The sequence below is a fragment of the Etheostoma cragini genome, chromosome 1 (genome assembly GCF_013103735.1).
Source record: "Etheostoma cragini isolate CJK2018 chromosome 1, CSU_Ecrag_1.0, whole genome shotgun sequence".
NCBI lineage: Eukaryota > Metazoa > Chordata > Actinopteri > Perciformes > Percidae > Etheostoma > Etheostoma cragini.
Window position 1 is genome coordinate 19,761,920 of NC_048407.1, and position 16,822 is coordinate 19,778,741.

The 16,822-nt window shown below is 38.6% G+C and overlaps 1 protein-coding gene across 1 annotated transcript; it reads left to right on the forward strand.

Moving 5' to 3' along the window:
* Positions 1 to 1,012: 1,012 nt before the first annotated feature.
* On the forward strand, positions 1,013 to 11,342 carry hnf4b (hepatic nuclear factor 4, beta). Its single transcript, XM_034877741.1, is given in 13 exon segments — positions 1,013 to 1,180; positions 3,725 to 3,836; positions 5,155 to 5,244; positions 5,247 to 5,327; positions 7,690 to 7,735; positions 7,737 to 7,839; positions 7,983 to 7,995; positions 8,265 to 8,354; positions 10,636 to 10,714; positions 10,716 to 10,780; positions 10,783 to 10,921; positions 11,022 to 11,056; positions 11,299 to 11,342. Coding segments are annotated over 13 exon segments (1,065 nt in total).
* The last annotated feature ends 5,480 nt before the right edge of the window (positions 11,343 to 16,822 follow it).

Consider the following 16,822-nt stretch of genomic DNA (forward strand, 5'->3'; position numbering starts at 1 on the left):
AATATGTGTTTATCACGAAATAAATCCCAACATAACAACAAATGCACCTTGTCAGAAAAAATCAAAAAAGTATAACTTATGTTACATGTTTATTCATTCTATATCACATTCTTTGAGGACTTTGACAATTGTGAGACGACACATGTAATCACCGTTGAAGGGGAAAATGTCATAAACGTTACTTATTTCGAGTGTAAAGATAAGAATGTATGTACTATTGTAATTCTCTTTATTTTATAATTGAAGTTTCATATTCACAAAGCTAAATGCTCTGTAAACCTCATGTTTTAATTAATTCTTAAATGACATTGGTTTGTACTACGACTGTCACCCCTTTTAAAGAAGTATGTGACCTATTCCTTTATTTAGCTCTCTCTCTCCTTTTTATTAATATTACGTCAATTCCATCATTTATGTTCATGAACTGGAATGATGTTTTGTAAAAAAAAAATCCCAATAAAGTTAATGAGAAATGACAAATATGGACATTATTGTGGGCTACATGGAAAAAATGGAAATTGATGTACATGACCTAAATAATCGGATGAAATAGCCTACCGTTAGGAAAAAGGAATCTAGGAGATGTGTCATACTGTCATATAGGACAGTTTGGTCAGCTTTAGCGAATCTGGAAAACTGAATAGTCTTACTGTGGAACCCACTGGAGATAATGATTATTTTCAACAAGGACCAGAAAACTAGTAGACAACAAACAACAAATGCTCTAAAGTGTGTTTGTTTTTTCTCTTTTGTGGTGTTTCTTGCTTTTTTTTTGTCATTGGTGCCTTATGGATACAACTCCATGCAAGCCAAATTGGAGTTCTTTTCAAGAGACATTTGCTGCATGTTGATGATGGTCAAAATTTTGATAATAATCCCCTGCACTGTTACAGTGTAATCTGACGTTACCACACTAAAGCTTCTTCTGTTCCCATCATCTGGTTCTGCAGCTCAAAGTCTGACCCTCTACTTAGCAGTTAACAACATCTATCCCTCGACGCATGCTGTGACAATGGAGTTGCAGAGCGGCAAAGACAAAGCACTCGTCACCCATCTGAGGTCTGTATGTGTCCATCTGGAAAAGACATTGGGACAGCAGATTGTAGGGGCAACTGGAGGCTCTATCGCCCTCTCGAAATGCCTCACAGACTTGGTGGTGTCTGTGACAGGCCCTCTCCTGGTGAGCTAGCCTCTATGATGAATGGCCACCTTTCGACTCTTTATCGCCCCACTAAATCATGCGCTCACCATGCTTTTAAGACCAATTTTTGCTGCTTTGTTTTACTCCGCCCGCATTTTTGAATGAAACTCCAAAGGCTTCATTTTTTTATACGGTACATCATATTAATCTTTAAGGGTTTATCATTGCATTGGTATTCATGGGGAGATTTGAGATCTAGTTTTATTAATCAAATTCACTGAGACAAATGTGTCAAAGCTTGTTCGGACTGGAGAAATGCTCCACAGAAAATGCTAAAGCACAGATATTTCCAGAATAACTCATTTTATTTATTTACTGTTTTCTAACCTGTATCTGTTATGCAGCACTCATGTCTTGGGTTTTTACGGTAATTCTGGAAAAGCATCCATTATTTATGTGAGTGAGGGTCACACTTGGAGCTGGTCAGAGCCAGTCCGAGCCCAGAGATTGCCAGGCAGACAGTATGTCAGGGCAGGGGAGAGGGCCTGAGAAGAGGCATGATAAATTAATAGACAATGGATTTTGCTCTGTTTATGAATGTCCTAGTCTTTCTGTGTACCTGCATCTATCTCTTAAAACTGCATTCTGTCATGAATACCGAATATCTAACTTTGCTGTTTAGGCACATTGCAGTCTTTAATGTTTTCTTCTCACAAAATGTGAAACAAACTGAAAATGTCATGTCATTTTAGCTTGTAGTTGTGGTTAGTATGTAGTTGTGTAAGTGTAATCTTCCGTGTGGTTATTTTTTTATTGTAATTAACAAACAAAAAATACCTCTTACTCATTTAATGTAGACGTAAAAAGTCAATCACAGGTCTAAATTATGTAACTTGGAAGTAAGCTTGTAAGCTATGTTTAATTTAGGGGAAAGAATAACGATTATGCCACACATCTTTAAGATTTTGAATTAATTAATATTACCTAAAGAATGCTTATTTCTTTAATTAAAACAAAAAGATGGGTCATGGATGCTAACACTCACACACAAATAAATAAAGAGTAGATTTTACCTATGAAAGTATCCCGTAACTGATATCAATCACACTGCATCACAAAGGTTGGGGGCTCGGGGTTGGCCAGATTTGTTGTACTCTCTCTCCCTCTAGTGGACTGCCTTGTCATTTGTTCTGAATGATCAATCTGTGTGACTGATTTCCTCATCCACAGTGAATCAGTAAATACAGATGGACAGAATTAACAGTTTGCAATCAAGTAATATCACATTCAATCAAAGCAAATTGTAAATTAAATCTAAAGTTTGTAGTAACTTTTAGCACATAGTTCACGGCATCACATGTCTTTTATTTTGACAGTGATGTGTTTTGATTCACAAGCCAGACAAACAATATTCATGAGCCATTTTTTATCCTTGCCTGTTATAATCTCACAGAGCAGGAAGCCTATTCTGCAGCCCTCATGCTGTAGTCTTTCAGGTTCTGATGATCTATCAATCACCTAACCAAAGCTCGGGTGTGCGAGCCACTGTCAGGAGAGGTCTGACCTGCAGCCTAGTGTGACATTCGAGGAAGGAGTTCTACTCACCCAGGAAATCCTATTACACCAAAGTGTGATGAATAGCAGTACTGGGAAAGCTCATATGTGGTCTGACATATAATTTGTTATAATTTGAAAATAAATAAATAAAAAATAAAAGAAGAAAAAAGTATGTTCACCTTTATCCCTGTCTTTCACCTTTCTTTTAAACTCCGCCCCAATACCAATACCACCCCAACACTATCTGATAGTCGTGTTTAGGCTACTGAGATAATGAATTGGGAACTTTAATTAATTAAAATGTTCAAAAGCAAAAATGTTGTAAAGCTGGATTATTACACAGAAAGCCAACATAGACATCTAGAAATTAACAATGAGATTTTTTTTCTTCCTAAACCTGACCACAATTTAGTATCTTTACTACAAAGAGAATGAATATAAACAACCTATTCATGTTTTCAATGAATGAATAATGAATGCACCTTGGTGAATTGTTTACAGTTTGTACAGTGTTGAACAATAACACCAAAGATATTGTGACATGCTACTTTTGAGCAAAGGTGAAAAAAACGATTGAAGACCCTCTCCATCATAAAAACTGTAAAATACTCGTTATCAACACTATAGGAGACCCCAAAAAAAGTCTACACACTGTGAGCAAATGTCACTTGAAACCCCTGCAATGGTATTGTTCAATTCACACAATATCACTTACCTGTCTGAACTCTACCCGGCCTTTATATGCTTCACTGATAAGAAACATGCAGACAGACAGTGGGACAAATTTCTGGAGAGGACAACCACGGAGCAGTTTTTCCACTCACCACAAAAACGTTAAAAGTGACATTGTGAAGAAGTTCAACACCAGCAAAAAACAAAAGCTGCCAAAAACTGTGGAGAAGAAAAAGTATCTACACATAGGATACCTGTGACAAAAAGGAACTGAGCTGGATGCATGATCCGGAAGTCACTGTGAATATCGGTGGAGTTTGGCATACCAGTCTGAAAAAAACCTTCACACCACAGAGCTTAAACAGAACCACTAAGCCTACTGGGACTATCCTTGAACTGGAGTACACTCATTTCAGCACAGACACTGAACATTTAAACAGCATGATGATAATACCACTACAAACAATTACTATAGTAGTGTGTATAATATGTATAACATGTTGGAAATATATCAGTTTAGGGCTGAAACTAATGATTATTTTTATGGATCCATTAATTGATTTCATTGCTCTCAAGTAATGTCAGGAAATATTACAAAAATATGATTACAGTTGAGAAACTGGAAAAAGTTAATTTTTTGGGGTTATTGCTTAACAAATCATTTTAACAATAAATCAATGATCAAAGTAATTGCACATTCATTTTCTGTCTTTCAATTAATCATTTCTATCTACGAGGTTACATTCTGATCTAATTTCATCCATAATCTTATCCTCTGTCAGCATTATAATTAGAGCTGAGTTGAATCAGGCCCTTCTTCCTTGTCACTTTAAATGAAGAAGCTTTACCAACAGGCTGCTCTTCAAATCCAGATAACTGCAAGGCAAATGTACTCTAATCTCTTAATTTAATCTAACTGATCCTTGACCACGGAAAGCATTTTTCTTGTTAAATTGTAATCCCTAGCTGCTTCATCTCCCTAAACTACATATGCAATTTACATACATTATAGCCTGAGGCTGTACAGTGCGAGCAGTGCAGGAACACTGCACCATCAATGTGTATTTTGACGGTCAGTGCTTTTAAGAGAGACAATCCTGCAGGAATCAAACACTGGCAGGATGCAATTTAGAGCAACATGGAAGGAGAATAACTTAAACAGAGCGCCCTCTGTAAAATTAGTCAAAGAAGCATAGTGGACTTTGGCGTCCCGCTGACCTCTAACTGCTTTAATTAAGTGAGTCTCGTCTTCCTCGTGAGTAATAAGTAGCAGTGCTCCTCCGAGGCCCATGGCATTGGCAGCCACATTGAGCAGTGATATCTCTACCCATAACCCTGCTTTTATTATCATCACCACTGCTCCTGCCAGACCTATTAAACAGTGCCCAGCTGTTTCATAAGGGACCGTAAATTCACATTCAACACTCTGCTGCAATGTTTCTTCCATGTACAAGGTTATTTCTGTACACAGAGGTGGAATACGATTCATTATGTGCCTTTGTTGATGAGAGTGATCATGAATGATTGTCCCTGTCAAGATGCCTGTCTGCTCCATACAAAGCTGATGTTCTCTTAGCTACGTGATCTGTCTCAGATACTTGTGGAGGTTATTAGATTACACTCACGGTATTAATTTATTCATTAGCAACCAAATAAAAGAGGTACATGGCTTAAAAGTTATAGAGAATCCCACTCCCTTGCAATGCTAAGGTCTATCACATGTCACTTACATGTATTCAAACTTTTTTTGTGTACACTGTATTTTTTTGTGTCTACCATATTTTAATTGACAGATTTGCCAGTGTCAGCCCCCACCTCATCAATGTCACAGCCTGATGGGGATATTACTCAGTATTCCATATGAATAGACAGAGTCATAAACACGATGGTGCATCCAGCTGTGATGGCTGCAAGGTTTTTTTCAGAAGGAGCATTTGCATCAGCTACACTTAGAACTGTGAGTTCCAGTACAGATCCTCCTCAATAAAACAGATCAGTATTCAACTATATAGTATTCATTTTAATATCCACCATTGTAACAAAGTCTTGGTGACTGACAACCCACACCAGGAGCAATAATAGTGGCATTGAGATTAAATATAAAAGTGTTTTATTCAAGTTATTCGATGTAGTGAAAGTTATCAGCCATTGTACAGTGGGGTGAGACAGACATATCTTACAGTAGAAATAGAAAAGCAACCAGGAGGTCCTAGTCAGTGGGACCAGTCCAGGCATGGAAACAATAACATATATAACAAAAGAGGACTCTAAAGCATTCGTGAGACATGGCTGTAGGGTAGTACTTTCCCATGTGAGTAGTTCATTAGTTGAGACTGAGAGTAAATGTACATTCGTAGGAACACAATGTGGTTATTTCCTAAACCTCAGAATATTCAACAGTTGTAAGTTTCTTTTACTGACAAATATTAAACTCCATTGATTTCACCCTTCAAAGTTTACAGGCGTTTAGGGAGTACTACTTCATATGTGATTAAAAGTTGCAAAAAGCCTGTTGTGTCTCCAGAGGGAGCTGTGTGTCTGATCAATTGCCTCAGTGTGACACAGCATACATTTGGGGTTTAAGACTACAAGTTTTAAAATAAAACCAAATCTGGGAGTGAAGAAGAAATAAGCTTACCAGACCTCTGTAGCCCCAAACAGCAATCCCGTTGCATTGGTGGAAGTGTAGTCACCAGGTTTGGGGAAGGAAGGCAGGAAGAACACTGCATGGAATAAAGAAGGCAATTAATTGGCTCTGCTACACAGATTTTTATAATGTTTTTAAAATGTAATAAAAGGTTATCAGAAGAAAATTTATTTTTGTCATTGTTCATTTCCATGTGTGTGTTTATGTGCAGTGTGTACATTGTTGCCGTTATCTTCCATCGACTCCAACAGATCAGCAATGAGAAAGAGATTGCGACCAGAGGAGCCATGAATGGTTTCTACACATAAATAATTAACATGGTGAGGCAAACTCAAACATTTGCTCTGCAGTTTTCTGAAAATGTATTGGGTACAACCCATTAAGTGAAGGCCAGGGCTACTCATTTGAATGTTAACTTAACTTATTTTCCTGGTTTACATAATTGTGTTTTTAATTAAGCCAAGAGTACAGTTATGGTAAAAACACACAAGTAAAGCATTAAACTAAACTCCTCTGGCAGTCAGTCATTTTGCACTTATCGGTTTACTTCTGATGTTCCACAGAAGATTTATTTGGGACATTGCCATGCAGGACCATGTCACTGAAGCACAGAGGGGGCCTCCCACACCCAGTTTGATTAATACGCTCCTGATTGGTTGCTGAGAGGACAGCTGATGACTGATTACTCTGACACTCATCCTGTTGTCTGACTTTGTAGTGCCACATTGGAATCAGTCTGACTGAGGCCATACGGCTTGCTCTGTCTTTAATAACGCTCCTCTACAAAACCTAATCCAAACCATCCAGCATCCAGGCACCCACATCCCCTTTTTGTTGTCAGCAGCAAATTTAGGAGGCTGCTGTCAACATCAGAATATCAAATCAAGATACATCAAATAAAGATGGGTCTACACAACAGGATTAAAAGATAACCTTCTACAACTTTGTTTGGATGTACTTCATACTTCAAAGGGTGTCTCAGAAAAGTTTTATTCCACATCTGTCTTCTCTCTAAACATCACTTTTTCCAGGGAGAGTCAGAGACAGAGGAGAGAAATAATGTCACAGATTGTTTCAATCAGAAATATAAATACAACCTTTGGTGACTGTTTTTTACTCTTTAGTCACATTATTTATCAGTCCAATACAGCACAAAATGTTAATGAAGATCTGGGTTATTTGAATGGTGATTGGTGTTTTTTGCCCCCAACGTCTCCTTCCAGGCAACGCGACAATGGTTATGCTTAGGGTTAGCTGCCTGGAAGGCAACGTTGTAGGCAAAAAAACACCATGGAGCTTCTAGAACCTTTCACTACAGTGTAGAGATAGTTTACTAATTTGCATCAACTCGCCAATCATTCTTAAAGAGAAGCAAGGTTTAATAACATTCTGCTACCATACTACTACCATCCTGAAACAATTACACTTGAATTCTAAAAAAAAGTTTTTCTGTTGAATTTCTGCCATATTTGTGCAACATTCGGCATGACTAATGTTGGTATGAACAGCAACTTCAATTTTACAATGAATAGATGGACCTTGTGGAGGCAAAGAGAAGCGAGTATGCATTAGGTCTTGGATTGTGTGCCGATGTTTGTGTCCCCCCCCCTTCCACCCCTGTCAGTATCACCTGAGCCAACTGCAAACTCACATTTTGTTTTGCTGCTCTCAGTTCCGGCTTTGTTCTCACCTGGGAGTCATGACATCAACACCAAAAGGATGTGTGGAAGATGTGTTCCAGTCCATGAAGCAGCAACTCCTCCTGCTGGTAGAATGGGCAAAACACATCCCAAAGTTGTGTAGGATCTCGGTAGATTACAGGGTACGAAGGGGACAGAATACTTAAGGACGTTTATATTTTGTAAGTGCAAAATAATGTAACAGTCGCTGACTTAACACTTTCTTTCAAAAAGTGTTTACATTTGTCAGTTCAGGTTGATGCTTTGATTGACTTGCCACATGCAGTTAGATGTGACGTGTGAGCCTCTTTAAATCTGTGTGCAAGTAACTATGTTATGAATCCATTTGCAGAACACCTTATCCTCAGACTTATCCTAGGGGGTGCAAGATGCCTATTATAAGCTCATTCTTCTAGGTACGACATATGAAGCCTCCCGCTGGTTGTGTCCTGCTGTTATTCACTTTTACATTATGTACCGGGGGGCAACTATTTGTTTTAGGTATTGCATTTGTCTGTCTTCTTGTTAAAAGTGCATATGAATGGCAATGTTTACAGTTATTGAGCAGGTTTGAGAGATACAGTAGAGGTGTCAAGAGTGGCATTCAGAATTCAAAAGGAGCTGGTCAAACCTTTCAGAAAGCTGGACATCACAGACAAATGAGTTTGCCCACCTCAGAACCCTTCTTCTTTGTCCCAGGTCAGCCCAGTCAGTCTGTCAGCGCTGTGGCGATGTCAGTCTGGCAATGGGAGACTAGTGAAAGGGTGACTGTGGGCTGTAATTTCTGTTATGCTACTTGAACTCATCCATTGCACCAGACAAGGAATACATGTTTTTATCTTTTCTCTTGGTTTAGTTTATTTTATTTGCCCTTTGCATCTGTTTAGTCTGAGTGTTCTGGCTTCAGGGAGAATATTCCAATAATATCAGGATGTGGTGTGATCCTTGGCAGTCAGGTAGCTGTCTGCTGAACGTAACGGCCCATTTACCTGAGGCAGTAGTACGACAGGCAGGCTGGAAGACCAAAGGACCCAAGGACTGGATAGATTCAACTCTGCCCCACAGCCGAGCAAATCAAGACACTCATATACTATATTAGGTATTTTGTAATAATTAAAAAAACATTTGTAAGCCTATAAGAAACCATTTTTAAAACATCTTTAAACATTACATTGATAGATAAACCAAATTTTCCAAAGTAATACGTTGTTAAGGGTTACTAGTTGGTCTATAAACAGTGTCTAAATAGTTAATAAATACTTTGTAAACCATCTGTAAACATTATCTAGATGGCTATTGTAAAGTTTTGGCTGGTGTTTTTCAAAGTTAGCTGTTGGTCATTAAATTACATATAAAAACTATAATTTTATATATATATATGTATGTATGTACAGATTCTAGGAAGGTTCACTGAGAGGCCGCCTCTCTTTTGCAGGAATGCCCTGACCACATTCACACAGTTTCACATTCAAACCTGGAAGCTGCCCAGTACAAGCACAGTCTGATCTGCTGCCACTGAGCAGCTCCACTGGAGCAGCTGGTGTCAAGGGCCTTGCTCAAGGGCACCTCAGTGGTGGTAATGAGGGAGGAACAAGCGCTGCTCTTTCACTTTCCCCACATACATGTGTGTGTGTGTGTGTAGGTGTGTGTGTGTGTGTGTGTGTGTGTGTGTGTGTGTGTGTGTGTGTGTGTGTGTGTGTGTGTGCGCATATACAATATGTGTAAATGTGTTTGATGACAATGGTTATTATAACGTGTTACCTTATTTTCTATCAGTCATTATACCCATTATACCTTCTGAAACTGACATACAAAGTCAATTTTAAATGAAACAATAAGTTCTGTGAGATACACATTTTAAACATATATATATATATATATATATATATATATATATATATATATGACGTGATTAATACACAGTTCACTTATGAGCAGAATACCAGACAAGTGATTGGTAATTACAAGACCAGGAGAGAGATGGTGACCTATATAGGGAGTTCTCTATTCTTTCTGACAGAACTGGTATAGACTCCATTGAATAGAAGTTGTTTTAAGATATCCACACAATGCCAATAACAAATCGCCTACCATGGCTTTCATGTAATAGCTTTTTTGGCATCCTGTAAATATGTTATTTAAAGTTATATCAGGGTGACCAAAGAAAGTACATTGGCTCGTTAATAATACATTTGATTAAATGAGATTTCCTATTGGTTAACAGAGCGAAACAAAGATGCGTGTAGTACTCTCCAAACATTAGTAATTATTGATATTCTGCAAAGAGCTAAATCCCATGAAATGAACCAAAGCTAAAGTCTGTTTTCTTACAGTCTGCCAGAAAAGAGCCTGAGTCTCGCTGCCTTGTTTTGTTTTAATCTTACGCTTGGTTTGGCTAGAAAATAAATTATTGTTTTTTAAATAGCAATTTCAAGTCTTCAGGAAATACTCCTGCCCATGGAAAGACTGGATGAGGGATGTGAGGGCAGTGTAAGAGAGTTATAATCCATCTCAACAACTCATTATCCGTCACCTGCTATCTTCCATGGGGAAAAAGATGCCTCACCATGGCATACTGGCAACTGCATAAGACTCTCTCAACGTAATTGGCTATGGTGACACTCTGATTATTCAAACCAGGTAAAACCAAAAATTAAGCAATAACAGCCACATCTCTGAACTTCTGCACCTGCAGAACGTTATACGTATTTTTTGTTGTCTTGTGAAATTATGTTGCAGTGCATTAAACCTTATCGCTTTATTATCAGTCATTCAACAATTGTATTCTTGTCTGATCTTATCTACACCTCATTGCCTTTCTTTCGCTCATTGTTATTTTTAACAATTCCTTGATCAAACTTTACTTAAGTGTTAACAGCCTTTTCTTTACAGTGTGTGCTCTCCTCTTTAGTGTATGTCCTCATACCTTCATCTTGCAGACTGTCCGAGTTTGGAGAGCCCTCAGATGGTTCGACATCTGTGTTTTCAGGCCCATCTGCTGCTACAACAAGCAACCTGTGCAGCGGAGGTTTGGGGAGCTCCTGATGATCCTTTCACCCCTGCAGAGTGTGGCCTGGCAAATGGTGGTCTCCATGTAGCACAGCTGCTGGGCAAAAGAAGAATGGACAATATGCTGCAGGGGATACCGCTGGGGGAGGGAGCCAAAACAGGACAGGGATTGTGCACAGGTAGGGGACACTGCTGCAGTATTAACTCACAAGACATGTATTTACATAATACAGTATGCTAAACTTTAAATTATATGGAGCTTGTACTAACATTATTATCCAAACATAAACCTCAATTAGTTGGGCACTCTCACCAGAAACGTTACCTCCTTCATCTCTCATGTTTTAACATGCAAGCATTCACAAATCAACCTATCACAACAGGAGTTTTCCATAACTAACAATGTAGATACAGTAGTTTTATCAAGCCCAACTGCGCTCTGTTATCAAAATAACATACTAATCCATTAGCATATAATGGATCTAACCTGACATTTGTTTTCATAAAACTGAAATGTACTGATAGACATTGAACCCTTTATTTACTATATTATTGCCGATGTCTGTCTCTGTCTGTCTGTCTGTCTCATACAGCTCTTTCAAGTGGCTTCCCTGCTGCCCCCACAGACTGGCACTAAGGTGTACAGACATGGTGATGCTGCCAATGTGCCCACAGCATACCAATGGCACCTATCCACACCAAGAAACACCTCAACAAAAACAACTTAACCAAGGAGTCGAGGCATGTTATGAGTTTGAGACAGACAGAACACAGACTAACATATATACACACACAGCCACATACATACAGTACACACTACACCCACTACTGGGTGAAAAAAACTAGTTTAGTTTACTTGGACACACAAGAGTGATGCTGTAATCCTTATTAATTCAATAAGGCATCTTTGAATCCAGTTTTGTTCATTTGTCTGAAATGGGACATAAGTAACATTCCACAAATCACAAAAGACACAGTAATAAAACTACTGATCCTGCACTGAGCAATAACTAAGCATAACTTACTCATTCCTATCACATGTGTGTTTGACTTGTATTTGAAGGTGAGGTGAATGTCCCAGAAATTGTCAGCAGAGGGCACACAAAGCCTGCTCAGAAAAACATTTGCTGCCCAGTGAGGCAAGCTTGTCTTTGTAAAAAATAAAAAAAATAAAAAATTCACTCATGTGGTCAAAGGTTTGCCATGTCAGAATGTAGAAATGGTTAAATTTCAAGTAGCATTGCCAAGTTGGGCATTGTCATCATTGCAAGGGTCATTTTATTACTATAGTGAGGATTTACGCATTTGTATCACAACCATTTTGATATACAGAATGCTATGTGACATTAATCATAACAAACCATTATCTATCCTCTTTGGGCCTCTTGCTAAAGCCATCTTAATAGTACAACCCTCATTCAAGCGCACAGGATGTAGATAGAGAGTTCACCTTGACAAGCATGAAGCCACAGCGATGCGATGAGGGATTAGGGTGCTCAACATCACAGAAGCTCAGAGGGGCTGCAATGACTCAGTGTAACATGATGACAAAAGTGTGTTCTGCATAACGAAACCATTTCTCTTTTTAGCTAATCTGTCTGTTTTTATATCTTAATTACTAAATCCCTAAAATAACAGAAACAGAAATTCATCCTTTATTGTCCCCTGAAGCCGATGGCAACCACATCCAATACAGTTGGTATAATCTAAACAACATGTTGGTGGCCAACTCCCCTCTTCTGAAGACTATTCATGTTTTCTTAACAAATACTCATGCATCACAGAAATTAGCTAAACGTGCTAGCTGACGTGTTCTCTTTCCATTTGAGACAGTTCTATGGCATTTAGCCTGAACCCAATCAGTGGAAGACTCTGATGTTGAAAAAAGTTATATAACATTATATAATCCCATAAAGCTAAGTGGTTCAATGTAATGAGAGGGGGGAAAGCTCCTCTACAGATGGTGGAAGACTTCCCAAATTTACATTTCACTGACAGGCATATATAGTTTTCTTGCTTTGTTTTTTAAATCAGTTGAATACAGAGAATCAGCTCAAACATTTACAAGCCAGATTCCACTCTGAATCTGCTCCTGTGATTACCTGATCTTTTCCACCTTTTTCCCAGCCCTCTTGTCACCTGCCTCTCGTCATCACGACACCCTGTATATTTAGTGTCCGTTCGTTTATTCCAGTCAATTTTGGATTTCCCTGTGCGTTATTCCGTTTCTCTGTGCCCCTGTTTTTGTATTCCTGTTTTCTTGGACTGTTTGGAATATTTGGATTTTGGACTTTGTTTTTTGCATTTTTGGATCCCTTTTTGTTTTCCCTTGTTTTTTGTAAATAAATCCTCGTATGAGCTCTCTCCTGCCTGCCTGCCTATTCTTTGCTTTTGGGTCCTCATTTCCTTGGAGCGTAACACTGCGGAGAACAGCATGGACAGATCAGGGCAAGAGTAATTGTACAGCTCCAGGAATTTGAAAGAAAACAGCCACTTATATTTACATGGGATGCAGGTATTTTGGATATTTTGCCTCGGTTTGTTTCAAGACTTGCAATTAATGTGGATTGTGGACTATAGTCTGAGCTGCAGGTGCCATATGAATATGAGAGAACTGAATGTTGCACATTTTTTCTTTTCTTTTTTTACACTTTTTTTAACCTTCACCACAGGACTTGAAATACTAGGTTTAGTACCTTACAGTATTTGTCAAATATTTGTACGGTGGCCCTGAAGTGCAGACCCTGGCAACAAATCCCACAACACGACAGCAAATGCCACAGCGTGACTTAGTCAAGTTGTGTTGTGTGTTTTGTTGCCGTGGTTTGCGCATCAGGGCCACTGAGGATTTATTGTGGCAAGAAACTTTGAAAAGGAGTAAACAGCCTTATTTCATCTACAGCGTCAACAAATTACTGAACTTCAGGTGCCATTTTTAAACTAACTGCAGCACTTTTGGTTGACCTTCAAAACACACATAACCGCAACTGATGGCAGGGTGCATTGTCTTTTAATCCATCTTTCCATCTTTAGTCTTGTGATTGACCTTTTGACCGGTCATACCAGGTGCTTCCATAATGCCTATCTGTGGAGGCTATCCTATAAGCCTCGGTATGGATGGCATGGTGCTCTCAACGCGAGAGATCTTGAGTCCAAGCATTGATTGTCTTTGGGTGGTGTTCCCGTTTGTTATAAAAGTAGAAAAAAGGGGTACTTCACATAAAATAGTACTTTACCTAGTGCTGATTAATGAAATGTTGTGGCATGTTCACGGCTGCAGTAAGAACCGTGTGTTCCCCGCCATCCACACCTTTCCTCACTGATTACCGCACCTGTAAATATACCTTATTCCCAGTGACGTACCACACCCAGTGCAATACTCACCCAAGTGGCTAAAATAAATAACTAAATTAAGCTAACCAAATATGGTGGATACAAATGGCTCCTACAATGTCCATTTAATATGCTCCTTGCTGTCATGAGCTGAGTGTTATACCTGACAGGCCATATTTTCAATCATAGTTGATAGGCATGGTTTACTCTTAGCAACCATGACACAGGGATAATTGTGTTTTGACACAGAGCTGTAACCTTGCTGTCCTCAACCTTCTTGTTCCATGTGCTACAACACCACAGCTCTGTCTGAGATTTGGGTTACGAGATCTGTGTTGACCTGCAATAGCCATTAGCAGCAGGGGGAGGAATAAGAGGTCAAATCATTTTACTATTTCCTCCTTTAGGAGTAAAACTTGGAAACAAAAACAGGACTGGAAGCATGTGCATGATGGGCATTCATTCTGTACACATTTATGCTTCATAAAATCGCTCTTTCTCTCTCACACACACACTCTGCTTTTACAACACAAAAAGCACAATATGACATTTCAAGCCAGGCCAGTACTCCTTTGAAAAAAGATGTAAAAACACATATTTAGACAGCTTAAACCTATTGATGAAATAATTATTGAAGGGGACAGGTTAGGGAGTGTACTCGCTCAGTCATATCTATCTAAATTGTCCAATAATTGACCTTGAATTGCTTATTGGCTAAAAGTTTGGTTGTTGAATATTAAGTTCTCCTATCAAATAGGTCATTTCTTTCTAGCTTACTACTCCTCAGATCACAGAACAGAACGCGCCCACATACCCACCAGTCAAACAGTAATTAGGCTTTCTAAACAGGAACATGAGATGGACACCTTGTCGTACTCAGATTTCACTGCTTTTCACTGTTTATATATATGTATATATATATATATATATATATTTATATATATATATATATTTATATATATGTATATATATGCCTTTGTAGACAGCCAAAGAAATAAAAAGGGAGAGAGGGGGGGGATTGACATGCAGCAAAGGACTGCAGGTCAAAAGTAAACCTCTAAATGGGCGCCCATTCTACCAACTCAGGTATCCAGGCACCCACTGTTTGTCACTGTTGACAGTGTTTCGGGTGTGATGTTGGTTTCCTTCCCAGTCATATTGATCTTTCAAGTTCAGCAGAGGGGCACAGTGTTTGGTGTTAAAAGCGGAAAACTTGCTCTCAACTGTCAATGTCATCCTGGGTTGAATGAGTCCAAAGGCATGGGTTCTGTTTGTACAATTTTCTTTTACACAACAAATCTTTTTATCAGTTCCTTTTTCTGCATCACAGACAATCTGTCTGTTGGGAATGTTTGAACCAGGACACTGCTAAACATCTTGGAACTCCTTGGACATCTGGATATCTCAAGTATAATTATTACACAATCTCCAAATGCTGGCCACAGACTTGCTTGACTCTCTCTGCTGAAGGGCATGAAGGCTTTCGCTATGCCTCAGTATAATTGGATTATGATAGTGTGGAAAGAGCTGGGAAACTCTGACATCATCCAATCTGGGGTTGTTAAAATCAAATTTGCTTCTGGCCAAGTTTTGTAATCTTACATTTAAACCAAAATAACTTTGATGGTGTGCAGCACATTAAACAAGTGAATAGTAAGCAGTATAGATTACATGAAAAAACAGCTTTCTAAACATGAGAATAGACTAAAAGAATATTGCGGTCCCTAACATTTTCAAAGCAGTATGGTTCAGACTCACAATAACGGACTAACGGAAGACAGCAGTCGAGTACGCAATTGTTGCTATTATTGCTAAGATTCAAAACTTCACACATCAACGCTGGGAAACTTACTTTCCATCTCTTGGCTGATTTCCCTCTTTGAGAATGACATTACTTAGAAAAAGGTATGACTTTAATACTTGTTCAAGTGGAACATTACTTATGTTTTACATTGTTTTATTTACGTAGGAACTAGTTTTATTTACGTAGGAAGAAATTCTGAGTTTCTATCAGTCCCATGAAAAATGCAATTCCATGTATTGAGATTTACTAAAATTAGATAAATTAGATAAATGATCAATTTCAGAGCAGCAAGTGCAACAACACAGCTCAATTACTATAATACAGTACTATAATACTACAGCCCTAAAGGAGCAGTGTGTAGGATAAGGTGGCATCTAGCAGTGAAGTTGCAGATTGTGACCAAGTGAACACCCCTCTGCTCACCCCTCTGCTGGTCCGAATTTCAATCAGGGATCCACAAGGAGAGATGGCACTTCAAGTTTGAACTTGAATGTTCAACCGTAGATAAATCAGTTGAATTGTTCTAGAATAAAAAAAATTCTTGAAAGGAGGAGTTGCATTTAAAAGTACAAGTATTAGCTGTGGCAGAGCAATTTGGGAAAGATAAAAGCGGGATTGTATGCAGACTTTGTGGACTTAATCAGGACAAGAACAAAAGGAATTTCTGCTTCAAGTAACTCAGGTGCACTGTCTTGTCCAATAACTTTTGAACCATTTAAGCAATGGAGACAGACAAACACTGGGAATTCAGTATACATTAAAGCTTCAAACAGTATTCCACTCTTTAATCAGTGTTAAAGTGATCCTTGCTAAAGCAACGCAATCTTTGTGGTCCAAATCCCCCTTATCTTGAACATACAAGAAAACTTTTAAGCACCCTTTTATAAGACAACCGGGTCTCTGCTTTGGGTGTATAAAGTTTCACGAGGCTCTTATGAATGTAAAAGGCTTTCCTGGCCACATTATACAACACAGCAAAC